Source organism: Chiloscyllium plagiosum, chromosome 29, assembly GCF_004010195.1.
Source record: "Chiloscyllium plagiosum isolate BGI_BamShark_2017 chromosome 29, ASM401019v2, whole genome shotgun sequence".
Taxonomy (NCBI): Eukaryota; Metazoa; Chordata; class Chondrichthyes; order Orectolobiformes; family Hemiscylliidae; genus Chiloscyllium; species Chiloscyllium plagiosum.
Window position 1 is genome coordinate 36,734,643 of NC_057738.1, and position 27,993 is coordinate 36,762,635.

The 27,993-nt window shown below is 41.4% G+C and overlaps 1 protein-coding gene across 21 annotated transcripts in view; it reads left to right on the forward strand.

The window, feature by feature from the left end:
- ulk4 (unc-51 like kinase 4) overlaps window positions 1–27,993 on the forward strand; it is a 497,483-nt gene that overhangs the window by 51,834 nt on the left and 417,656 nt on the right. For all 21 annotated transcript variants that reach the window (XR_006315934.1, XR_006315935.1, XM_043719550.1 and 18 more), the window contains 3 exons: window positions 1,692–1,769; window positions 9,083–9,143; window positions 11,124–11,305. Coding sequence is in view for 19 of the 21 variants with exons in the window: in XM_043719550.1 (XP_043575485.1) it covers window positions 1,692–1,769; window positions 9,083–9,143; window positions 11,124–11,305 (321 nt within the window). In the remaining 2 variants the exon portion in view is untranslated. The remainder of the gene's footprint in view (window positions 1–1,691; window positions 1,770–9,082; window positions 9,144–11,123; window positions 11,306–27,993) is intronic.

Consider the following 27,993-nt stretch of genomic DNA (forward strand, 5'->3'; position numbering starts at 1 on the left):
GGAAAGATGTTGTGAAACTTGAAAGGGTTCAGAAAAGATTTACAAGGATGTTGCCAGAGTTGGAGGATCTGAGCTACAGGGAGAGGCTGAACAGGCTGGGGCTGTTTTCCCTGGAGCGTCTGAGGCTGAGGGGTGACCTTATAGAGGTTTACAAAATTATGAGGTGCATGGATTGGGTAAATAGACGAAGTCTTTTCCCTGGGGTCGGGGAGTCCAGAACTAGAGGGCACAGGTTTAGGGTGAGAGGGGAAAGATATAAAAGAAACCTAAAGGGCAACCTTTTCACGCAGAGAGGTTAGTATGTGTATGGAATGAGCTGCCAGAGGATGTGGTAGAGGCTGGTACAATTGCAACATTTAAGGGGCATTTGGATGGGTTAATGAATAGGAAAGGTTTGGAGGGATATGGGCCGAGTGCTGGCAAGTGGAACTAGAGTGGGTTGGGATATCTGGTCGGCATGGACGGGTTGGACCGAAGGGTCTGTTTCCATGCTGTACATCTCTATGACTCTATCTCATCAAAGACTCTGCAGCCTTTGACATGATCAATCTCCCCATTCTACTCCAGTGCTCCATTGTCCAAACCAGTGAGACTTGCATTGCTTGGATCACTTTTCCATTTTCAGCTGTAATGCTGTACATCTCTATGACTCTATCTCATCAAAGACTCTGCAGCCTTTGACATGATCAATCTCCCCATTCTACTCCAGTGCTCCATTGTCCAAACCAGTGAGACTTGCATTGCTTGGATCACTTTTCCATTTTCAGCTGTAAGCAGAGAGCCTTCAACAAAGGCTTCCACATATGTGCACTGACCTCTGATGTCTCACAGTTTTATCCTTGGCCCTCTTCTCAACCTCATTTAAATGTTACCTTTTAGTTATATAGTCAAGAGATTAAGAATCAGTATCTACATGTACACTGATGACATCCAACTCCACTTCTCTACCATCTCTCTTAAGTCCTTCGTAGTTGTTAGGTCATTAAACATCCAGTATTAAATATTGTGTAATTTTCCCTAGCTAAATGTTTGGAAGACCAAAATACCAAGATTTCAGTCTTTTCAATAAAACAAATTCCTTTTCTTCTCATTTTACTTCAGTCTCAAAACACTATGGCAGGCTGAACCTTGATATCTTATTTCATCCCCAAACTATGTAAAAATCCACACATAATCTGTATCTATGTTTTCATCTCTCAACATTGCTCAGCTACAGTCTACCTCATCCTATCTGCTATTGTAACCTGTGACAACTCCAGATATAACCATGCCAATGTTTTCCTTCAGCTACCCAGAATTAACTAATTTCAGTCCAAGTGTGCTTTATAGATAGATAAGGTTGAAAGCTAAGTGATAATGGACTAGGGAAAAACAGAAATAAATCAGTCCTCAATTAGAATGTCAAGTATTCTCTCCTTGTACTTTAAAATCCCATGTCCATGTTTGTAACGGAAATGAACTATGTCACCTTGCCATGCTTAATTACATCAACTGGAGAAGGCTAAAATTGCTGTACTTGCAATTTTAAATATGGATACAGCACTTTTTTATGGAAATTTTGACAGATTGTGCTTGCAGATGCAGTATTTTTAATGTATTAGTAGATTTTGTAGACTAACTATTTGACTGAAAATATCTTTCTTTCATGTGTGACTATGATTCTCTTGTATCCTTGTTCTGCTAACCAACAGGATATGGACTCCAAAATAAGAAGACTTATATTCACTGAGGCTGATCTCGCAGTGACTCCCATTATAGATAACCCTAAGGTAATCAAATCCAAATTTTCTTTTATATAATGTTTTAAATGTAAGTCTTAAGAGCAATTTTCTGTTTTGTTCCATGGTGATCAAGACATATGAATGGAAGTACTTAGAAAAATCCATTTTTTTGTAAAGCCTGTTCACTGAGAAATTTGTGTACTTATGTTCGGAACAAGGAATTAGGAAATTGCCCTCCCACTTATCGGCAAAAAATATTCCTTCAAAACCAAAGAATTTGAAGTTGGGATTCTTCGATAAGCTGCAGAAAGGAAGAAGTTGTATTGTCTGTTTGTAATAACAAAGTGCCAGTTTGTTATCACAGTGAAACCCCAGGGATTTGGTTCTTTTTATATCAGTGTACGAGACCGTCAGGTGTGTTTTTCAGATTCTGTAGAACTTGCAAGGTACCCACCACTGATGTTCTTTCTGTTGGATAAGCATTTGGGAGCAGTCACCTGACTTTATACAAATTGCATGAAAATCAAAGGTAAAATACTATTGAACAAGTGCAGCACATCTACTCAGATGCTGAGAATGGTTATTTCATTTAATATATATTGTGTCTTCTCATTTTTTAATTGCCTCCAAGTAAATTAGTGCATATGTGTTTCTTAGGAAAAACTGAACAGATCAGAGTGGGAGAGGGAGTTGAAATGTTGGGCCACAGGGCGGTGTGGTTGATTGGTGCGGGTGTCCCAGAGATGTTCCCTAAAGTGCTCTGCTAGGAGACGTCCAGTCTCTCCAATGTAGAGGACACCACATCGGGAGCAACGGATACAATAAATGATATTGGTAGATGTACCTAACTAGTGAGGAAATGCCCAAATTATGGTGGGTAGTAGCTGACCAGGGCAACATGCTAGTGCCTCCTACTGGAGACAACATTTAACATATGTTCTCATTCCAATCAAATTGTGCTTAACACTCTAATTGTTGTCTCCCATTTTGCATCGATGCTTTGTGGTGAAACTGGAGTCTCTTCTCCACTGTGCAAGTTTGGGCAAAATTTATGGAGCCCATGGGTTTCGCAAATGCCAGGATTCGCCTCTTGACCTCCCATGTTGCATTCAAAGATAAACAAAGCCTTGTGTTTAGCAATAGGTTGGTTGCAAGAATTACCAGGAGGAAGACATATTTAGATCCATTTGAGTTGGGGTTCCACTAGAGATATTTACGTCAGTGTTCAATCTGTTAGATTTCTACTCACCTGAGGTTTCCATAATGCAATGAAACTATTTGTATGTTACTGGCAGTTTTGATCATGATTGTTCATGTTTGAGGAGGTTTGGTCCCCAGACAATGTACAGGGCTACTGACTACCAAGCAAAAATGGAATATTGGCAGTTAGTTCATGCTGGGCTGAAATGTAAACAGAAATCTCAAGAGCAAAGGGCTTGATGATTGTGAGAGGTCTGAAAGTGTATATCTGAAAGTGTATGTCAAATCAACTATTGTCTCCAGTTGTGTTTGGCTTCTTAATGTGTTAACTCCTCTTGTTCTGAATGATGCACTGCATGGCTAGCAGGAGAATTTAAAACTGGGATGAACTATAATTTAGAACACATTACTCAAATGTAACTCCACTAAATCTTTTCTGTGGAGAGATATTCAAAGTAACTAAAGCTAACAATGCAACAGGTTATTCAGTGAAGGCATTGTGTTATGGACTAGGCCAGATCCCTCAAAACATTCTTAAACTGTAGCCCAAACTGTAACTTTGCTCTTTGTTTCGCTAGGTGTATAGTGGATATTCCCGGTGTAAATTAGCTGTAAATTAAATGAACAAAATTTATTGACAAAATTACGGAAGTAAACACAAAGAACAGAAAATAGAATACCCGATAACTTATCCTATTCAAACCCGACTTAGTGATGCTGTTCCGAAAATACACGCAACAGTCCCAATACACACATCCCTTAGCATAGAAGGTAAAATCAGCCAATAGCTTACAGTTTGCAAGGAGAGAGAGAAGTCCAGTGGCTTTTCACACATCTGCTGTAACTGAACCAAAAAACCTCAGCAGCCAGGACTGGCCACTCGCCTTTCATTATGCAGGTTATTTCTAAAATATGAAAACCTTTGGACTGAGGTATCATCTGTTTAGGGGTAAACAAAATGGGCCTCAATAAACTATTCATCTCAGCATCAGCTCAGCACAAACCTTCAATAAAATCCACTCAATCCCAGGAACTGTAGTACTGCTCTTCTTGACAGTGGTGTGGGCAATTCCCCAATTAGTTTCATTTTCTCATCCCATGGGGCCATTTGTCCTTGTCCAGTAACATAGCCCAGGAAGGTGACTTGGGTTTTGGCAAATTCATTTTTATCTAGGTTTACCACCAAGCCTGCCTTCCGAATTTGATCGAACAAGTCCGATAAATGTTGTAAATGCTCCTTCCATGAGTGACTAAAAATCACCAGGTCATCAATGTACACCACACAGTTGGGTAATCTGGCAATGACCTTATTAGTTAGTCTCTGAAATGTAGCCGGAGTGTTTTTCAAACCAAATGGCATGACTTTAAGCTGATATGGTCTATTTGGCGTTACGAAACCCAAAATCGTCTTTGCTCTTCATGACATGGGCACCTGCCAGTAGCCTCTGACCACCTCCAACTTAGAAATGTAAGTTGCTTGTCCCACCCTTTCAACAAAGTCTTCCAACTGCAGAATTGGATATGCATCAGTTTTTGTAACTGGATTGACTTTGCTATAGTCCACACATAACCATTGGGTACCATTTGGCTTTGGCAACATTACTATGGGTGAGTGCCAGTCACTGTAACTCACTTTGTTTATGCCATCTTGGAGCATGCGTTCTATCTACTTCTGAACTTGTGCCACCTTTCGAAGCTTATGCCTATAAAGATGTTGCTTAATTGGAACAGCATCTCCTATATCTAAATCGTGCACAATTAGGTTAGTACTTCCCAGTTTATTTCCACATTCTCCCCATGTGATAGTAGTAACTCTTTCAGGTTATTTCTATTTTTCTCAGGAAAGTAACCGAATAATTTATCCCAATTTTTGACAACTTCCTCGTTGTCCAATTTACTTTGAGGAATGTCCAATTCAGAATCCTCTGAATTTGGTTCTTCCTTCTGTGCTGATCATTAACACCACCTCCTCTTGCTTTCCTTCTCTATCAAAATACCTTTGAGCATATTTCCATGACACACTCTGTGAGATTTCTTCGCTGTCTGGAGTCCTTATCAAGTAGTTCAGCTCACTCAATTTCCTTTCGATTTGATATAGTTCACTAAACCTTGCTTTTAAAGGTTCACCTATTACTGGAAGTAACACTAATACCTTATCCCCGACAGCAAAATTGCAGATTTTTTATTTCTTATCTGCTTCCTGTTTCATTGCATGCTGCGATATTTTTAAATGCTGTCTAGCCAACTCCCCAGTTCCATTTAATCGTTCTCTAACATTTGACACATAATCCAAACACGTGGTCTCTGAATTCTGACTTACTAATTTTTCCTTAATCAATTTTAGTCGTTCTTTCACTTCATGCCCAAAAGCTAATTCACATGGACTGAATTTGGTCAATTAATTTGGTGCATCTCTGTTTGCAAAAAGGACAAATGGAATTCCCTTAACCCAATCATCTGGATAATCCTGACTATAAGCCCTCCATATGGCCTTTAGTGCTTGATGCCATCTTTCCAGCTTTCCCTGCGATTCTGGATGGAATCCAGTAGATTTGATGCCTCAGCTGTCCATAACTTGCTTGAACAATTTGGATGTGAAGTTTGACCCTTGATCTGATGGTTGTCTATTGGTACTCCGTATCTAGTAAAACATTTGAGTAATTCCTCTCCAATCCTTTGAACTGTGATATTGCACAATGGAACGGCCTCTGGAAATCTCATCAATACATCCATTATTGTTAACAAATACTGATTCCCACTTTTTGTTTGAGGCAGGGGTCCTACACAATCAATCAAGACTCTGGTAAAAGGTTTCTAAATGTTGAGATAGGTATTAAAGTTGCAGGTTTTATTACCATCTGTGGTTTTCCAATTACCTGACATGTATGATACATCTGGCAAAATTCAGCTACATCTTTGCACAATCCAGGCCAGTAAGAATGTCTTTGTATTTTAGCCTGTGTTTTCCTCACTCCTAAATGACCTCCAAGTGGTAGCTCATGCGCCACTCATAACACTTCCTTTCTATACCCTACTGACAATACAATTTGATGAACCTGTGCCCATTTCTCATTTGCCTGAATATGTGATGGTCTCCATTTCCTTCTTGAGACATCATTTTTCAGGTAATAACACATAGGGATACATTCAGACTCTTTCTATATGTATGTCTTTTGATTCAACTGTTTTAAATTTTCATCTTTCTGCTGCACTCAATGGGTTTTGCAGAGGTAAAGATATTTGCATGAGTAATTATTTGCTCCTGTTTTATCTCAACCAAGTGATCATACACAGTCTCTGCTAATATTACTTCAGCTTCCTTATTTGTACCCTTTGATCTCTCCTCCTTCAAGTGGTGACTCTGTGACCTTGTTACTTCATAATCAGGGACGGTTCCCAGATAAGAATTCTACTTTGCTTCAGTTGTTTGAGTCTTTACTGGCTTTTCAACTATGGTAGGCAGCACACCTACTGGTGAATCAGCTATATCATGCGCAAGGACTAATTGTATTCCTGGAGCTGAGAAATCGTCCAGTACTCCTACCACAAATTCTCCACTCTTTCCTAGACACTGTAGCCTCACTTTACATAATTGAGTACTTTTTGTCTCACCATGAATTCCTGTTACCAGTACCTTTTCTGGCAATAGTACTTCAGGAGTACATATCTCCTCATCCTGCAGCATCACAGACTGAGAGAATCTGTGTCCCTTAATATTGTAACCTCTTTACCTGCTACTCCTGGCCTCTGTGAATAGACTTTACTTTTGCAGATTTTATTTTAAACAGATCTGGCACTTCCTCCTTTACCAACATCTGATCAGCTTGTGCACTCTGATGCAGCCTTCTAATTCCACTGTGTTTTCTGTTACCACTCGAATAAAATTTCCAGGCTTATCCTGCTTTCCCACATCTGGCTTTCCTGTGCTTTTCCTAGTCCACCAGTACTGATTTCATGTGGCTTACTTTATTGCAATGAAAACACCGGAGGTTTTTACCTTCTTTGTTAAGGAGAAAGTGAGGTCTGCAGATGCTGGAGATCAAAGTTGAAACTTTATTGCTGGAACAGCACAGCAGGTCAGGCAGCATCCAGGGAACAGGAGATTCGACGTTTCGGGCACAGGCCCTTCTTCAGGAATGAGCAGAGAGTGTTCAGCAGGAGAAGATAAAAGGTAGGGAGGAGGGCCTGTGCCCGAAACGTCGAATCTCCTGTTCCCTGGATGCTGCCTGACCTGCTGTGCTGTTCCAGCAATAAAGTTTCAACCTTCTTTGTTACCCTTGAGGGTTTCCTTTTTGCTCTGTGGTAAGTACTCCTATGATTTTCACTGAGATCTATGTTTTCCTTTCCACATGAGGATTTCTGTTTTCCCCAACTTCTAGTCCTCATGGATCGAAATTGATTCGGAAAGCCAAACTATAGTTTATGGACCGCCTCATAGTCATCAGGTACTTCAGCTGCCAACCTTGTCGTTTTAACACTCTGGTTTTTTGCACTAAGCTTACCTTCAGCCTTTATCTCCAGCCTTTTAAGCTGACTTCCCTTTTTAAGTGTCAAGTTCTGAAGTTCAAACTTTCTGTTTTTCTTTCTCTTCTGCTAGAGCCCTTTGATCTCTTTCTTTCTCTTCTGCTAAAGCCCTTCATTTGTTTTCTTTCTCTCCTGCTAAAGCCTTCCATTTATTTTCTTTTTGTCTCTCTTCCAATTTTATCATAACTCAAACTGTTTCATTTCTGCTGTCCTTTCCTTCTCTCTAGCCTCTAACTCAAGCTGCTTTATTTGCAATTGAATTCTTGCCATTCCTACAGGTCCTGATGGTGTTTCCAGCAAATTTAAATACAGAGCTACTGCTGAAATAATCTCCTCTTTCCTCACGTTAGGAGGTAAATTCAACCCCAGCTTGTCTATTAATTCCTGCGGCTTGATCTTATTTGCCTTTTGTAAAACCCCCAAGGTCACTTCTTCCACTCCAGAACCTCCTTGGTTACTGAAAGTGCCATTGCTATCCGAGCGCTATTTAAACCACCAAATCAACACCCGAAATAAAAGACACTGACACCTACCACTCGCTATTTAAATCCCACAATGAACCCCCAATCTGTTATGGACTAGGCCATACCCTTGAAACATTTTTAAACAGGTAGCACAGACTGTAACTTTGCTATTTGTTTAGCTAGGTGTATAGTGGATGTTGGATGCTGCCTGAATTGCTGTGCTCTTCCAGCACCACTGATCCAGAATCTGGTTTTCAGCATCTGCAGTTATTGTTTTTACCTCGTATAGTGGATGTTCCCAGTGTAAGTTAACTGGGTCAACTGCCAATTTTTAAACAAATAAAATTTATTTACAAAATTACAGAATGAAACACAAAGAACAGAAAATAGAATACCAGATAACTTATCGTATCCAAACCTGACTTAATAATGCTGTTCCAAACCTACATGCAACAGTCCCAATACATACATCCCTCAGCACAGAAGGTAAAATCAAACAAAGGCTTACAGTTTGCAAGGAGAGAGAGAGAAATCCAGCAGCTTTTCACACATCTCCTGCTGTAACTGAACCAAAACACCTCAGCTACCAGGACTGGTGATACAAGTTATTTCTAAGACATGATAGAATTTCGCCTAGGGTGTCAACTGTTTAGGGATAAACAAAATGGGCCCCAATAAACCATTCATCTCTGTATCAACTCTGTACCGTTTCGGAGCCTGGGCTGTTTTTGACCTCTCTGAGAACAATCAAGGACACAGTAACTTGGAGAAAAAGGAACAGCTTTTGAGAAAAAGACCAGTTTTGTGACTATTGAAAGCTGTCTGATAAATAATTTATTGTCTGAAGAATATAATATACTTAGAATTTGAAGTTGAGAAACAAGGTTGATTTGAATTCAGCGAATTATCAACATAGTAAAGGAGGAACTGTTGAAAATAAATCAAACAATGAAATGATTTGAACTGAACAGCATTGAGATGAAAACTAGAGTGCATGGAACTTGAGGCTTAGTAGGATAGGATACTTTGGTGTAATATGTTTTATATATTCTATTGTTTATCCAATAAATCCATAAGATACTATTTACTATATCTCTTTGTGTTGTAAAACATAGCAATTATAAACTGTAAGCTGCCCTTATAAACATATTTTCTGTGCATTTTTTCTTACAGATATTGAAACCAACACCCATGAAGTTTGATGTTAAAACACTAAGTGTTCCAGCTTATTCAGGTAACTGTTAATAGAAATTTGATAGAAATATGAAGAAAGGAGAAAATAAGGTTGGAGTAGAGATAGAATCACGTAATTTTAGTACGGTAGAGAAAGTGAGGTTTGAAACTTAGCTCAGGTTGATTAACAGTTTTTGGATTATATCTTCAACCTGAGTGAGTTGGTGGGGATGATGGAGTGATATTAATGACAAAGGAATAGAAGTTAATAACTCCAGAAAATTATTTGTTTAGCTAGTTTAATTGAGAACTTCTACCTCAGTCCATAACTTAATATTGAACAGAGAGTCTGGCTTCCTGGAAGCTGTGGAAATGAGGCAAATGGTGGAGTATGTTGGGGCGGCATGATTGTTCAGTGGTTAGCACTACTGCCTCGTAGCACTGGGTACCCAGATTGGATTCTATTCTCGGTGACTGTCTTTGGAGTTTGCACATTCTCATTATATCTGCGTGAGTTTCCTCTGGGTGTTCTGGTTTCTTTCCGCAGTCCAAAGATATGCAGGTTAGGTTGATTGGCAATGGGAAATTGCCCATAGTGTCCAGGGATGTGCAGGCTAGATATAGTAGCATTGGGAAATGCAGATTACAGGGATCGGGAGGGGACGTGTTGGATAGGGATGCTCTTCCGCAAGTCAGTGTTAACTGGCTGGGCCAAATAGCCTGCTTCCACACTATAGGGATTCTGTGGTTCTATATAGAGATAAGTGCACTTGATTTGGTTTTCATGGGAATAGTTACCAGAACAAAGATTGGCCAGATGCCCATCCATCCCCATCTTCTTTAAATTGTGTAATGGAATTTTGTTGAGCCATTATTAGAAGAAAATGACGGAGTCTATGTTTCAAATCTAATCTGAAGGATTGCTCCTTCAATATAGAACTCCCTGCAACATGTCTTGAATTATTACTTGAAACTGAAAGCTTCTGATTTGTAAGTTAGTATACTTCACCTTGACTTAAGCTAATGTTATTGGGAGCTATTAGCCAACTAACCTGGCCATTTCTTATTGATCGCTGCCTATCAATATTCATTACTTCTTTCCCCTATGGTGTCCTTTCCCTATTTCAATTAGGCACAAAAATAACTCGATGTGAGAGAAAATAGAACTTATTTGCCACATAAGTTCTTTCGGTTCTTGGCTCAGACTACAATTATTGAATAAGCAAACTTGCAGAAAATACCCCTAAAGCTAGTTATTAAATAATCGGCTTTACAATTCCCCTTTGTGTTGATTTGCCTACAAAAAGTGAATCAAAATACTTCGGTGATGTTTCTTATTGGGGAAGGACATGCTACTTTAGCAAGCTGTGAGCTGTCACTTTTCAAATAAAGAAAACCTTTGCTCTAGTCAAATTATGTATTCCTAAATTTGCTGTATTGTCCTTCCCAGCAGATGTGCTGATTACATTTTATTCATATTTGTTTCCCTCTGACACCATCTAAAGGTATGATCACTATTTTTATGTCTGGGAAGTATGGATAAAATGATTTGGAATTCTTATTACTGCTCAATGACAATTTTATATGAATAAGGTAAACATCTGCCATATTTAGATGGCTGCGGCACATTTTTGGATCCTGAGATTTCCGAAGAGCAATTGGTATGTGTTCCACAAAATACCAAATAGAAAAGGACAATGAACAGCTATTTTTCTTCGCTACCAGTTTTTTAAATACTTTTTCATCAACCTATTCAGGGATATTATTACACACCTGTGGTGCAGGTGAGGCATCAAACTGGGCCTCTTGGCTCAGGGGTAGGACACTACCACTGCACCACAAGAGTCCTAAAGAATAACTCTTCAACGATTTGAGCAATTGAGTGCTTACCTGTCGGTTGGTTTTATTAACTTCACAGCGTTTTGCGTTTTTCCTTGCTGATGATGCTTTAATAGTTAAAGAATGTGTTAGGGCTGTCTAAGCAAACCATTACACTGTAAAGTTTAAAAAAAAAGTGTAATTGTGGTTTGATAAATTGCAGCGGAGAAACTGGTATCCCTAAAGGGACAGGACTGGAACAATTACATACAGCACCTGTGCTCATTGATTGAAGCTGGAGAGAAGACGTCAGGGGCTCCAAGAGCTAAGTTGAACTTGATATGCTATCTCTGTTCAGTGGCCAGTCACAAAGAAGCTGCTACAAGACTAATCGACTCACGACTGGTAAGTGACGAATCTTCAGTGTTCAATAGCTGACTGCAGAGACCAAGCATTCCATTAGCATGTAAGATGAATTCTTAGAATGATGACATAATTTTCTATTTATGACCACTGTATATATAATATATATATATTATGACCCAGTCATGGTATGACTTGATTTTGTTTGAAAGTGGGACAAAACAGTCTTTCTGTATTGCTGGCATTTTGACATTTTAAATCCACTGCATATCTAAAGGCTTATTGCAAAAACTTTGGCTGTTTAGCTGTGGGAGTAGTTGAAAGCAGCATAGTCCTTCTTCCAGTCTCTAGTCCAATGATCAGATTGGAAGGTGTTACTTACTTCGCACTTGAAGATAGTAACCTGATATAGGAATAGCATCATAGACTCATACAGCATAAAAACAGGCCCTTTGCCTCAACTAGTCAATGCTGACCAGGCTTCCTAAATTTAACTACATCCATTGCCTGTGTTTGACCCATATGCCTCTAAATCTTTCCTATCCGTGTAGCTGTCCAGATGTCTTTTCAATGTTGTAATTGTACCCACCTCTAACACTTCCCTCTGGCAATTCACTCCATGTATGCACCACCCTCTGTGTGGAAGAAGTTGCCCATCAGGTCCCTTTTAAATCTCTCCCCTCTCACCTTAAACCTATGCCTGTTAGTTTTGGACTCTCCTATCCTGGCGAAAGGATCCTGGCTATTCACCTTTCCTATGCCCCTCATAATTTTATAAAACCTCTATATGGGCTCATCCTCAGCCTCCTATACTCCATGGGAAAATGTCTCAGCCTATCCACCCACTCCTTATAACTCAAGCCTTCCGGTCTCATAAGCATCCTTGGAATTTTCTTTGCGCCCTTTCCAGTTTAGTAACATCTTTCCTATTTGCAGAGTGGCCAGAAATGTACTCAATACTGGAAATGTGGCCTTATTGATGTATTGTACAATTGTAAGATGATGTTCCAACTCCTGTACTCAATGCTCTGACCGATAAATGCAAACACGCCAAATACCTTCTTCACCACCTTGTCTACCTGTGATGCTACTTTCATGGAACTATGTCCTTGCACCCATCAGTCTCTTTTTTGACAACACTCCCCAGGGCCCTACTATTAACTGTGTAAGTCCTGCCTTGATTTGTCTGACAAAATTGCAACACTTTGTATTAATCTAAATTAAACTCCATCTGCCATTCCTCGGCCCCTGGCCCAAGTTGATCAAGAGTCAAAATTAGAGTGGCGCTGGAAAAGCACAGCAGGTCAGGCAGCATACGAGGAGCAGGAAAATTGTGTTTCGGGCAAAAGCCCTTCATCAGGAATGAGTTCAGGATGAAGGGCTTTTGCCCAAAACGTCAATTTTCCTGTTGCTCGGATACTGCCTGATCTGTGCTTTTTCAGCACCAATCTAATCTCGACTCTAATCTCCAGCATCTGCAGTACTCACTTCCGCCCAGTTGATCAAGATGCTGTTGTATTCTTAGATAACACGGGGTGGCACTGTGGCTCAGTGGATAGCACTGCTGCCTGACAGCGCCAGGGACCCTGGTTCGATTCCTACCTCGGGCAACTGTCTGTGTGAAGTTTGCATATTTTCCCCGTGTCTACGTGGGTTTCCTCTAGGTTCTCTGGTTTCCTCCTACAATCCAAAGATGTGCAGGTCAGGTGAATTGCCCATTAGTCAGGGATAAATATAGGGTAGGGGAATGGGCCTGGCTGGGTTACTGTTCAGAGGGTTGGTGTGAACTTGTTGGGCCGAACGGCCTGTTTCCATACTGTAGGGGATCTAATCTAATCTAATCTAATCATTACATCCTTCACTGTTCATTATATCACCAATGTTGATGTCATCTGCAAACATACTAACTATGCCTCCTATGTTTTCAACCAAATCATTTTATATAAATGATGAACAGCAGTGGACCCAGTACTGATCCTTGTGGTACACTGCTGGTCACAGGCCTCCACTATGAACAACAACCTTTGACCACCACCCTCTGTCTCCTACTGTCAAACCAATTTGTATCCAATTGGCTAGCTCTCCCTGCATTCCATTTGATCTAACCTTACGAACCAATTAATCCCTCAAATTTGTGTGACACGATTTACCATGCAAAAAGCTATGAGGACTATCATTCATCAGTCATTGCATTTCCAAATGCATGTAGATCCTGTCTCTCAGAATCCCCTCCAACAACTGACGTTAGGCTCACCAGTTTGTAGTTTCCAGGCTTTTCTTTGTAGCCTTTCTTAAATAATGGCATAACATTAGCCACCCTTCAGCTTCTGGCACCTCACTCATGGCTGTCAATGATACAAGCATCTCTGTTAGGGGCCCTGTAACCTTTTCCCTTAGCTTCCTGGGCGGCATGGTGGCTCAGTGGTTAGCATTGCTGCCTCACAGAAACAGGGTCCCAAGTTCGATTCCAGCCTCGGGCAACTGCCCGTGTGGAGTTTGCACATTCTCCCTGTGTCTCTGTGAGTTTCCTCCGGGTGCTCCGGTTTCCTCCCTTAATCCAAAGATATGCAGGCCAGGTGAATTGGCCATGCTAAATTGCCCATAGTGTTAGGTGCATTAGTCAGAGGGAAATGGGTCTGGGTGGGTTACTCTTCGGAGGGTCGGTGTGGACTGGTTGGACCAAAGGGCCTGTTTCTATTTTTTTTCCACAAAGTGCACGAATCTTTATTCAAATTCCACCACCAGGAGGATAGGAAAACACCCGGGTGGCCAGTGACAACACTGCCCTTCACATCAAAGGGCAGTGTTGTGCGATCAAAACAGTGAAGGGGAGGGTCGGGACTAAATCAAAATAGAGTTGGAGGGAGAAATGATGCACTGCACTCCCTGCGGCGCCCACCTCTCTGAACAACTCCAGGGTGTTGGTCGACACCGCGTGCTCCTTCTCCAAGGACACCCGGGCTCTAATGTAACCGCGGAAGAGGGGCAGGCAGTCGAGGGCCTGTTTCTACATTGTAGGGAATCTAATCTAATCTAATCTAATCACATCACAATATTTTGGGATGACTTTGATCAGGTCCTGGAGATTTGTGTTTTAAGACCTCCAGCACTTTTCCTCTTTGGCAATGTGGACTCTTTTCAAGATGTCACTATTTATTTCCCTGCATTACCTAGCTTCCATGTCTTTCTGTACAATAAATACTGATAAGAAATATTCATTTAGGATCTCAGTGATCTCCTGTGTTTCCACACATAGATGACCTCGTTAACCTTTAAGCCATCCTATTGTCTCCCTAATTACTCTTTTGCTTTTAATATACTTTTAGAATCTCTTTGGATTCTCCTTTACCTTATCTGCCAAAGCTATCTCATGTCCCCTTGTTCCCCTCCTGATTTCCTTCCTAAATGTACTTCTCACCCTCTGTACTCCTCAAGGGATTTACTTGATCCCAGATGCCTATACCTGACATACGCCTCCTTGTTTCTCTTGAACAGAGCCTCAATATCTCTAGTCATGCAATGTTCCCAATCCTGCCAACCTTGCCCTTTGCACTAACAGGAGCATGCTGGCACTAAACTCTTGTTATCTTGCTTTTGAAAGCCTCCCACTTACCAGACATCCCTTTACCCAAAAACAGTCTCCTCCAATTAACTTTTGAAAGTTCCTCTCTTATACTATTAAAATTGGCCTTGCCCCAGTTTGGAATTTTAACTTCTGGATCAAACCTATCCTTTTCCATATCTATTTTAAAACTAATAGCATTATGGTTGCTTGTCTCAAAGTGCTCCCTGACTACTACATCAGTCACTTGTCCTGTCTAATTTCCCAACATGAGGTCAAGTTTTGCCCCTTCTCTAATATAGCCATCTACATTCCTCACCATCCAAACCTTTAACACAATGGCAGTCCAAGTCTATATTTTGAAAGTAAAAATCCCTTACTGTCACAATCTTTTCTTCCAGTTATCTCACAGCAATCTGCAATCTCCCTTCATATTTGCTTCTTAATTTCTTGCTGACTAATGGAGTGGTTTATAGTATCCTATCAAAGTGATCACCTCCTTCTTATTTCTCACTTTCACCTATATAGCTTCACGATCCCTCAAGAATATCCTCTCTAATTACTGCCACAGTTTTTTCCTTAATCAAAAATGCCTCACCCCATCCTCTCTTGCCTCTCCTTCTATCCTCCTATAGCATCTGTACCCCAGAATATCGAGGTGCCATTCCTGTCCCTCCTTCAGCCATGATTTTGTAATCGCTATGATATTCCAGTCCTATGTACATAAGGCAAACATACTCAGGTATGATTATCTGTCAGGTTTCTTGCACTGAAATAAATGCATTTTTATTGATCAGTCTTCACTGCCATGCTCTTGCTTGCCCAGTTTAACTTGCTCTCTTTAACTGTTATATTTGCCTCAACATTTTCTTTTGTCTCACTACATTTAGGATCCCACCCCTCTGCCAAACTAGTTTAAACCATTCCAAGTAGTTCTAGTAAATCTCCCCACCAGGACATTGGTTTCCCCTCCAGTTCAGGTGCAACTTGTCCCTCTTGTACTGGTCACCTCTGCTCCAGAACAGATCCCTATGATCCAAAAATCTGAATCCCTGTTCCCTACACCCGCTGTTCAGCCATGCATGTATCTGCCCTAGCCTCTTATTCCTGCTCTAACTAGCACACAACACCAGGATTAATGCAGAGATTACTACCCTTGAAGACTTTCTCCTTAACATCCTGCCTAACTCCCTATATTCACTCTGCCCTTTTTCTGCCAATGTCATTGGTATCAATGTGGACAATGACCTCTGGCTGTTCATGCTCTCCTTTGAGAATTTGCTGCAACTGCTCCGAGATGTCCTTGATCCTGGCATCAGGGAGGCAACACACCATCCTGGAATCTTGCTCACAGCCGCAGAAGTGCCTGTCTGTGCCCTGGCTAGAGAGTCCCCTATCACAATTGCTCACTTGGACTTTGCCATACACTGTTTAACAGTCGTGCCAAGGAATTGGCTGTTGCTAATTTTCCCTGCAAGGCTGTCCTCCCCAAAAGGATCTGAAATTGTATACTTGTTTGAGAGGGGGCTAGCCACAGGAGACACCTGTACTACTTGCCTACATCTCCTAGCAGTCAACCATCTATCGACTGAAATGCACTGTGACCAACTACCTGAACCTATTATCTTTCACACTCTCTGCCTCATGTGTCTTCAGTGTGTTCAGCTGTCGCTCCAACTGATCCATGCAGTTTGAGAGGATGAAATTTGTGCATTAATTTCTACTACAGACCTGATTTTTTTTTTCTTTCTTCATGGGGTGTGGATGTTGTTGACAAGACCAGCATTTGTTGTCCATCTGGTGAAGATAGTGGAGAGCCATTGCCTTGAACAACTGTGGTCCATCAGCTGCAAATATATTCTCACTACTGCTAGGAAGGGAGTTCCAGGATTTTGATCTCATGATTGTGAAGCATCAATGCACAACATATTTTGAAGTTAGTTCCCATGCACCCGTTGCCTTTATCCTTCCAGGTGATGGAGGTTGTGAGTTTGGAAGGTGCTATCTGAGGATTGCTGATGAGTTGCTGCAGTACATCTTGTGCATGGTACACAGTGCTGCCACTGTGTGCTGGTTGTGAAAGGAGTAAATGTTTAAGTTGATGTTTGGGGTGCAGATCAAGCAGCCTGCATTGCTCTGAGCGATTCTGAGTTGCTTGCATGTGGCTGGAGAGATGGTGGGTACCATTTATGTTTATTGAGTCTACAGATGTATTTGTTTATAAACACAGGGTCAGGAGGGACAGTTAATGATCAATTGTTCCTTTGAGCCTGTGATGTACAGTTATTGCACGACATATGCACTCCATAACCCCAGTCCATCTCCTTTCTATCAGTCCACAACGCAATTTCTGGGTGAGGTGGAAAAAAGCCATTTAAAAAAAACACCCATGAAGATCTGGAATGTTTGTAGGTGTACGTACTTTTATTTTACTGACTGTAAGTTAATCCATTATAGAATCTTTATTGGGCATTTTTTGATTGAACAATAATCCCATAATTGGTTATTAAGAAATCTGGTTGATGGATCCTTTTAATATTAAAATCTGATATACGAACAGAAAGATTGAGGGGTTCAGGTACATAGTTCTTTGTAAGCGGTGTCAAAGGTAGACAGGGTGGTAAAGAAGGCTTTTGGAATGCTTGCCTTCATTGCTCAGACCATTGAGTGTAGGAGTTGGGAACATCATGTGGTCATACAGGGGGTTGGTGAGGCTACGTTTGGAGTAGTGTGTCTAGTTCTAGTCGCCCAGCTACAGGAAGGATATTATTAAATTGAAGAAGGTGTAGAAAAGACTTTTGAGGATGTTTCCAGGACTGGAGGTTTTGAGTTATAAGGAGAGACTGGTTAGGTTGGAATGTTTTTCTCTGAAGCATAGGAAATTAGGAGGTGACCTTATAGAAGTTTATAAAATTATGAGTGGTATAGCTAAGATGAATAACAAATGTTTTTGTCCTAAGTTAGAGGAGTTCAAAACTAGAAGGCATATTTTTAAGGTGAGAGGATTAAAAGTGACCTGACGGGCAAACTTTTCACTCAGAGGGTGATTCGCAGGTATACTTAACTGGAAATGGTAGATGCAGTTTTAACAGTTAAAAGACATTTAGATAATTACACAAATAGGAAAGGTTTAGAGGGAAATGGGCCAAATGCAGATAAACGGAGACTAGTTTAGCTTGGGAAACTTGGTCGGTATGGGCGAATTGGACCAAAAGGTCTCTTTCTGTGCTGTATGATTCTGTATATGGGGATGAGACCTTCCTCTCTAATCCATGAAGGCCATTGTAAAAGTTTCAACAATTTTATTCTTCTAGTGTCCTCCAAGTATCATTCCTTGGCCTCTGCTACTTCACATCTACACATCTGTCACCCCTTGGCAACTTCATCCAAAGATGCAATGACAGACCCTGAATGTACACTGACAACACCCAGCTCTACCTCATTACTATCTTTGTTGACGCCTTCACTGCCTCTAATTTGTCATTTTTCGTCTTACTGTCATTACTAACTAAGCAGAAGTTTACACCAGCTAAACATTGGAGAATCTGAAGCTATTGCCTTTGACTCAGTCACCATGTCCTTTCCCTTGTACCTGACATGATTCTATCCTTGGTGTAAGGGCTGCCTATATTTGAAAGATACAAAATGGCTGACAAGGGATAAACAGAATCAAACAGCCTACTCCAGCAAAATGGTGGATGGGGCGTGAAACCGCAAGGAAAAGAGCGAGGTGGAATGCTTCGGGAGCGAATGTGCAAGGAAAAGCATGAGGTGGAGTGCCTCGGAAGTGTAAGGAAAAGATTTATAAAATGTTGGAAATCTGTGGGTAAAAAAATAACGCTGATTAGAAGCAGCGGATTGCCTCAGACATCATCGGGAGGGAATCCGGGGAAATGGCAAGAAGTGATGGAAAGGATAAGATCTGCTGGGGTCCCTATAATTCTATTCTGCAGACTGTTTTTGAGAATAAATTAAGGTATTAATTCCAGACTTGGAAAGATACAGAAAGGGTTCATCATTCTTGCGGCTCTGTTTAAGCAGAACGAAAAAAGGATAGAAACAAGCTAAAACAGCTGCAATGTTCACAAGGGAGAGAGGGAGACAGCTTTCTGTGCTAGTTCACTCAACCTTGTAGAAGGGTTAACTCTTTGTGGTCTGGTTTGAATGCACCTTTGTTGGTTGGTTGCTAAATGTTGTCTTGTGCAATTTGTGTATTTTTGTTCCCTGGAGCTTGAGATCTGGGTATCCTTTGACGTTCGTTTACATTTTGGGAATCTATGGTGATGTAAAAGTGTGGTATGCCTCTATAAATGTGGGACATGCATAGTTACTGTAATGTCCTTTTAAGAAACTATCAATGGGTGTGTCAAGCAGAAATCTGCAACGGAATGTTGATTTAAATTTTTGGTTTGTAAAGTTTGGTAAAAAAATTTACTTTTGGAATTTGCCCTGGATATGTTTGGAATTGGGATAAATTTTAATTCCAGAAATTATCATATTTGGAATTGCACTTTTTCGCCAGTGAACTTCCAAATACCATTTTAACACGAGTGAATCTTAAATTCCGGATTATAAGATTTGCTCATTATAAGTGTACTTTGGTGTGAAAGTATGCAAATAATAGAAAATTTGGAATCTTGGAAATGTAATTCTCTGAACAAAATTCTGATGGTGTGTTCTAAAATCTGCAAAAACTGATAGAGGAATTAGAAAAGGCAACGAAGGTAGGCTTTTTCTTAAAGCATTACTCTTTAAGGAGGAGGAGATAAGGATGATGGAATTAATAATTAACCCATTCTGCTTGATGAGAAATGTTTGGAGGTTTTTTATTTGTCAGCATTGGACAAGTACTGTGGAAACATTAGAAGTATTAAGTATTAGAAATTCCAATGTATAAAAATTGTTAGTAACATTGAGAGAATAAAACAGAACTTTGAATTTGGACAAATTTACATAGAGATATCTAGAATGAGTTATGAACTAACTTTTTTAAAAATGAGACATCTCTGAGAAAGAACAAACTATGTTTTGTTTGAATCAAACAAAAATATTTGACTTCTATTTTAAAATATTACAAGCTTGTACTCCATGAACTGTGAATCTCTCCAGATTTCTGGAACTGGACAGGTGATAATAATTCAATTGCAATATTGGAAATGAGAAAAGAATTCATTTACTGTTGTAGGGATAAGACAAGTCCTCGGACTTTTTAACTATTGCAGGAACTTTGTCAAAAATTACGGCGAACTAGCCGAACCCCTGCAAAACCTTAGCAAAGGAGGGTGGGTTAGCTCAGAGAAAATTGAATGGTGATTTGAGCAAGAGGTGGCCTTTGTTTAAATCAAGTAGACACTGGCCTCCGCACCAGCACTAGGACTCCCTGACCTGAAAAAGCCCTTTCACCTCTTTTGCAATGAAAGCCAAGGGCAGTCATCCTGCAGTAGTGTTACAGACACAGAGACAAGCTCTAGCTTGTGGGATACTCTTCAGATAAAACGGATCCAGTCATGATGGGCCTACACTTGAGTGTCTGGCCATCCCATGTGCTACATGGGCACTAATGACATCCTCCCAGTTGACACAATTAGGGAAATTGGTATTTTAATCCCCACATAGAATCGTCCATCAATTAGAAGCTGACAAACTGAGAGGTGTTACAGATGGCTGGCGAACCAAATCTGAATTCGCACTATTGCCAGGAGACAAGCATTTGAAAATGATTAAAGATAATAGGGAGAACCCAGCAAGCTATGTGAATCAGGAAGAACAGACACATGATTGTATCCCCTCATGGAGCAGGAAGAGGAGAAACAGGCTCATGTTAAGGAAGAGCCATTAGTGGGGCCAGATGTGAAATGTATGTTTGGAGTTAGAGCATGGAAGTATTATATCCAGGTGAGGCTGAATGGGGCGAGCCGTAGTTAATTTGAAAGGGGAACATTTGGCAGGAAATAGGATAGAAGGATGTCCCTCTGCCCAGGTCGTCAAACTAAAAGTACTTACTGCTGCTCTGCAGTTAGGAAAAGGACAAAGGATTAACATCTAGACAGACAGTGGATATGCTTTTGGTGTGGTCCTTGACTACATGATGTCATGGACAAGATGAGGTTATGTTACCTCGGGTGGTAGTATAATTCAACATGAGACCCTAGTCAAGGACCTAATAGCTGCAGCAATCGAGCTGAAGGAGGCCGCAGTCAATAAAGTAAAAACACACCAATTCAGGCACAGAGCGAGAAGTAACGAGTATGCAGCAAAAGCAATGCTAGAACAGAAAGTGATAACGATAGCAGCTGTGAGGCATCAAGAAGCCAAAGATGATGAATGGAACCCTTTAGGTTTACAAGAAGCAGCTAGCTCACAGGAAAAAGTGGAATGGATTAAAGATGGGGCAGTATTAGTAGCCGATGATATTTAAAGGAAGGTAAGGTGGTGGCTTCCACATTTTCCAACAGACCCTATGTAGTGCTTACCATGGATTAGAAAACGCAGGGAGGGTTAAAATTATACAGCTAATATCTAATGCTGCATGTGGAAAGGAATGGGAAGAGACATAACAAAATTTTGGCAGAGATGCTCTGCGTGTACAAAGACAGAACCAGGACAGGAAATTAAAATCAAAATGAGCCATCAGCCACATCCACTTGGACTGTAAGAACACATCGAATGGACTTTATAGGACCACGCCCACAAAGTCAAAAAAAGAAATTCTGTCTGGTCATTGTTGACCAGTTTATTAGATGGGTAGAAGCTTTCCACACAAACGGTTTAGTATGTTTTCCTTTATTGGTCAGAGTATTGAGTACAGGGGTTAGGAGGTCATTAGTTAGGCCACTGTTGGAATATTACATGCAATTCTGGTCTCCTTCTTATCGGAAAGATGTTGTGAAACTTGAAAGGGTCAGAAAAGATTTACAAGAATGTTGCCAGGGTTGGAGGATTTGAACTATCGGGAGAGGCTGAATAGGCTGGGGCTGTTTTCCCTGGAGCATCGGAGGCTGAGGGGTGACCTTATAGAGGTTTACAAAATCATGAGGGGCATGGATAGGATAAATAGACACAGTCTTTTTCCTGGGGTGGGGGAGTCCAGAACTAGAGGGCATAGGTTTAGGATGAGAGTGGAAAGATATAAAAGAGATCTAAGGGGAAACTTTTTCATGCAGAGGGTGGTACGTGTATATGGAATGAGCTGCCAAAGGAAGTGGTGGAGGCTGGTACAATTGCAATATTTAAGAGGCATTTGGATGGGTATATGAATAGGAAGGGCTTGGAGGGATATGGGCCGGGTGCTGGCACGTGGGACTGGATTTGGTTGGGTTATCTAGTCGGCATGGACGGGTCGGACCAAAGGGTCTGTTTGCGTGCTGTACAGCTCTATGACTGTACTGCAACCTCGGTTGCAAAAATATAGCCAGCTCTTACACTTGGCATTTGAACCACATTGCTGACAATCTTGGTCTCAAAGCTGACATAAAGATTTTTTTCCAACCATATATCTGATTCAACACCAAAACAGTCACTTTAACATCCAAAATGTTACCCAACTTCACCCCTGCTCAGCTCATCTGTTTCTGGAACCTTCATCCATGATTGTTTTTCTTAACTTTGCTTCGCTCCCCTTTTTCCTTAAAGATTCTTCTTATATCTGACCAGGTTTTTAGTCACCTGTCCTCATATATGCAACTCTATGTCAGATTTATTTGATTTAATTTGAAACTCCTTTAATGTAACTTGCAATCTTGTCGTCCTTTAAAGTACTATAAAAATGCAAGTTCATTATATGAATGTTTTTGTGTGTTCTGGTTTTGTTAGCTTTTTTGTGCTTCATATTTATGTTTCATCCCAAATAAAAGAATTTCCAAAAGATGTACAAGAAAGAAAAAGTTAATTACTTTTTAATTTGTTCCTTTAGCCTTCACAACTGTATCTATTGTTTGAAGAGAATATGCAGCAATGCTGTACTGTCCTTTAAACAAGCTTCTAAGCCTACGTCAGTCTGGCAGGTGCTGTGTTTGCTGTTTGTTGCAGAAGACCAACAGCTTAGAAAGTGCCAAGTGAACACCACAATCAGATTACTGTAAAGTTGAAGTATGTTAAATCATGTAAACGGATTACTGCAAGTGAAATAATTGCTGATCATGTGCGTTATTGCTGTTGAAGATAGTTACACCTTCCTAATCATTGAGGTTGCAGTTAACTTCGTGCAAGTGCTGCTGCACTGCTGTAAGAGAAGGTGGTTCTGTCAACAACCTGAAACTATAATACCTCTCTGAACATAAGTTGCGCTTATGAGGCCAAAGTTGATTAAGGAATCAATGTTCTTCTGGTAATTATCAATTAAGATACAGGTAGTTGTCTTATAATGCACGTTCATTAAACAGGATTTGTCTGTAACGCAATTTGTGAATTGCCAACCGTTTTTAATAAAGCGAACTTCCATTTGCTGGTACGCAATTCTCATTCCTGAAAATAAGTGTCACTGTGCATGGAGTTCTGGACTCCATGTCAGCATCATGTGATCAGTCGGTTCCTGCACTTTCTTTTGAAGAGCTTCGTTAAAGATATTGTGAAATGTTTGTGCTAGTAGACTTGGAAAAGCATCGTGAAAATGTCTCTACAGCCTGAGGACAAGAAGCTGGGAGCAATCTGTTAATTTAAGAACCAGTACAGGGGCTTAGACTTGGTCAGTCAGCCTCTCAGGGTGGTTAGAGTCAGGAAACTCTGCACATAGTGGGTGAAGGAGAAAAAGGTGAGTGGCACACTGTTACTTTTGGTGCATGTGTGGAGATGTCCTTTGGAGTTGAGTAGGTTGTGCAGAAGAGATTCAGGGTTAGTCAGGGTCAGATGTTCGCAAGGATGAGAATGAGTGGGGAAGATGCTGCAGGAAATGGTGGGTACAGCAGCAGAAGTAAAGTGAATGTGAGATATCAACAAGAAGATGGTGGCACTTCCACTGGCAGAGTGGAGAAGGTGGTTGATTTTCTTCCTGCATTCTGTGCATTCTTGCAGATGGATGAGGCTGCACTGGCTTAGATGGCAACACTGGTCCAGGTTGACGTGGTTCCAATAGAATAGCATCCTATGTTGGCCTGGGAGAAAAAGACATCCTGTCTCTGCATCACCCTATCCCAATCAGCAGCATCTCCTTGTACCTGCCCATAAAGAGAGGCAGCAGTTTTCCATTGCCTGCCACATCCAGGACCAATGTCAGGAACCATGCAGGGCTGGTTCTGCAGCAGACTGATAGCTGTTGCCTGGGTGCACAATACCTTTTTAAAGATGGTGCTGCACCACAGATGCTGGTCAATTCTGGGATATCCAGGAAGTGGTGAGTTGGTTTGGAAATGGCACATGGCATAATGGTGCTAGAATGTGTGAGAGGGGCCCCAAAGAGTAGGATTGATAATAAATCAGGCAGGCTTTGTAAAATAAGATGATAGATGTTTCCAAGCAACATGATGTGAAACCCTCTGTAAAACTTTACAAAACTGACACTTAGAGAAAGAAATTAAGATTCAGCCCTTGAACTGTCAAGGCAGGTTTCATTATGGAATCTGACTTGTCCAGTGTTACCATTGGATGGGATTAGAAGACTGGCTAGAATGTAGTGCAACCAGTAGGTATAGATGTCAATCAAGAGTAATCATTTGACGATTCTGATGAATTGTACTATACAGTACCATATAACAGGTCAGTTATAACTGGTCAAAAGTTGTTTAGACTGTGCTATCATTTGTGTTAGGCTAACTATAATTTTTGTTTTGATTTTTACTGGTATTTTTGGTGGTTTGCCCCAACCATGTTTATCTCATAGGCCCTATTATTTCTATTGCATGACTTGCTATAACATCACATGGGAATGCAACTACAGCATTATAGGAGAACTACGTGTAATTACATTACCATTTTTATGCAGATTTTGGCAGATTGTATATCATGTTGCTCTCTCTTGTTTTAAATATCTATTAGATGTAGGCATTGCTGGTTAGGTCAACATTTATTGCCCATCCTAATTGTTTTTAAGAAAATGATAGCAAGCTACTTGAACCACTGCACTTCAAAGGAGTTAGGTACACCAGCAGTGCTGTTTGGAAGGGAGTTTAAACATTTTGATCCAGTGACAGTGAAAGAACAGCAATATAGTTCAAGTCAGGATGGAGTGCAATTTAGGATCCCCACCCCTCTGCCAAACTAGTTTAAACCATTCCAAGTAGTTCTAGTAAATCTCCCGACCAGGACATTGGTTCCCCTCCAATTTAGTATGATAATCTGCAGGTGTAGGTGTTCTTGTGCACAGAGTCATAGTCATAGAGATGTACAGCAACCCAAACTAGTCCCACCTGCCAGCACCTGGCTCATATTCCTCCAAAACCTTCCTATTCCTATACCCATCCAGATGCTGTTTAAATGTTGCAATTGTACTAGCCTCCACCACTTCCTTTGGCAGCTTATTCCATACACATACCACCTCTGCTTGAAAACGTTGCCCCTTAGGTCTCTTTTATATCTTTTCCCCCTCACCCTAAACCTATGCCCTCTAGTTCTGGACTCCCCCCACCCCCAGGGAAAAGACTTTGTCTGTTTATCCTATCCGTGCATCTGCTGTCCTTGCCATTCTTGGTGTCATGATTGTGGGCTTGGAAGGTGCTGCTGAAGGAACATTAGCAAGTTGCTGCAGTGCATCTTATGGATGGTACACACTGCTGCCCATGTGCATTAGTGGATAAGGGAATGAATGTTGAAGTGTTGGATGAGGTGCCCATCAAGTGGACTACTTTGTCCTAGATGGTATCAAACTTGTTGAGTGTTGTTGGAGTTGCGGTTTCCCAGGCATCTTGTATCCATTCTGGCCCTTAATGATATTGTCTAACACCACATAATCAGTATGTTAACAATGCCCAGCTTTATCTCTCCACCAACCTCTTGACATGCCATGCCACACTGTCTTAAATCATCACACTACATGTCTGTTGTCCAAGATTAAATGAACAGCAGTTTCATGCAGTAGATAGTGGGAAGATCAAAAATATTGTCAATTCCCTTGCAACTGACTACATTCATCTCCCGGGAGAAAGTGAGGTCTGCAGATGCTGGAGATCAGAGCTGAAAATGTGTTGTTGGAAAAGCGCAGCAGGTCAGGCAGCATCCAGGGAACAGGAGAATCGACGTTTCGGGCATAAGCCCTTCTTCAGGACCCGAAACGTCGATTCTCCTGTTCCCTGGATGCTGCCTGACCTGCTACGCTTTTCCAGCAACACATTTTCAGCTACATTCATCTCCCTGGCAATGGTGTGAGACTGAAATAGACTGTTCCCAGCCATTGCAACATATTTGAACCCAAGACCTGTGCTATTACTAAGACTACCTGTTTTCACCTCCAACATTGTCTGACTGTATCTGTACCTCAGTTCATCCATACTTTTATCCACATTAGATGTGAGTATTACATGGCATTCTTGCTTCTCACTTTCTACGATTTGTAAACATAATGTAATGCAAAACCCTTCCTGCCATATCACATTCAAAAAGTTCATCCACTATTGATCTGTATGCGGAACTACATTAGTTTCTGTTCAAAATTATAGAATCCTCATTCTTGTTTTAAATCTTTCCATGAGGATCTTGCTTCTTCACATCTTTACTACTTGGTTCATCTGGAGCCCTCACTGTACTCCTTCACTTCTGGCCTCATTAATTTCCTTGTGTTGCATGTGACCCATCATTGGCAGCTGTGCCACCAGTTGATATGGTTCTAAGATTTGGAAAATCCTCTCAAACATCTATGCCTGTCTGTCCTTCTATAAGAGGCAGGAGGCTGGAAGAGCATAGCAAGCCAGGCAGCATCAGGAGGTGCAGAAGTCGATGTTTTGGATGTATCCCTTCTTCAGGTCTAAGGTGGATGTGGGAGGAGCTGCAAATAAAGGGGGAGGTGGGGGCAGGGTGGTGAAGTAGGAATAGGTGAAGACAGGTAGAGGGTACGACCTGGTTGGTCAATGGGAGGAGTAAATTCGGTTGGTGGCAGGGAGCAAAGGCAGGGAAGGGGAGGGGCTGTGAAGAGAGTCGGGATGGGGAGAGAGGTTATTTGAAATTGGAGAACTCAGTATCGAGTTTTCTGGCCTGTAGAGTGCTCAGGCAGAAGATAAGTTGTTATTTCTCCAATAGGTGCTATGGTTTGTTTTGGCAATGGAGAAAGCCAAGGATATTCATGTCGGAAAGGGAGTAGTTTGGGGAATTGAGATGGGCAGTGACTGGGAGGTCAGGTCTGTACCTGTGGACCCGGCTGCGATGCTCGGTGAGCCGTTCTCTAAGTTTATATTCGGTCTTCCCCCATGTAGAGAAGACCACATCGGGAGCACCTGATGCAGTAAACTAGGTTGGAAGAGAGGCAGGTGAACCTCTGTCTCACCTGAAAGGACTGTTTGGGGCCCTGGCTGGAGGTGAGGGGGGTGGTGTACTGGCAGGTTTTGCATCTTTTCTGGTTGCAGGGGAAGGTACCTGGGCGTTTAATGGCAGGGGGTGTCGTGAACCAACAATTGTTAGAGGGAACAGTCCTTGTGGAAGGCTGAGAGGGGTGGGGAGGGGAAGATGTTCTTGATGATGGGGTCTATTTGGAGTTGGCGCAAGTTTTTGAGGATGATGTGTTGGATGCGGAGACTGATGGCATGGAGGTGAGGACAATGGGGTCTCTGTCTTTAATGTGTTGGGAGGGGATGGTGGTTTAAGAGTGGTAGAACGGGGAATGGAAGTGGTGCCGTGGAGGGCTGTGTGGATGATGGAGGGAGGAAAAGCCTGTTATTCAAAATAGGTGAACATCTGGGATGCTCGCGAGTGAAATATCTCCTCGTCCAAGCAGATGCGGCGGAGGAATTGGGAGAATGGGATGGAGTTTTCGCAGGATACTGGATGAGAGGAGGTATAGTCCAGGTAGTACTGGGAGTCTGTAGGTTTGTAGTAGATGTCTATCTAGAGACTGTTGTCATCAAACCAGCTGACAAAGGTGGGGTGGTGGTAGTCTCGAGGACGGACCTCCATATCAAAGAGGCCAAACGCCAACTCTCCGAGTCCACATCCTACCTTCCCCTTGCCCACGATCCCACCACAACCCTTCATTCCCAAATCCAAGACACCATCAGTGTCCTCATTGCCTCTGCCACTGATGATCTCCCCT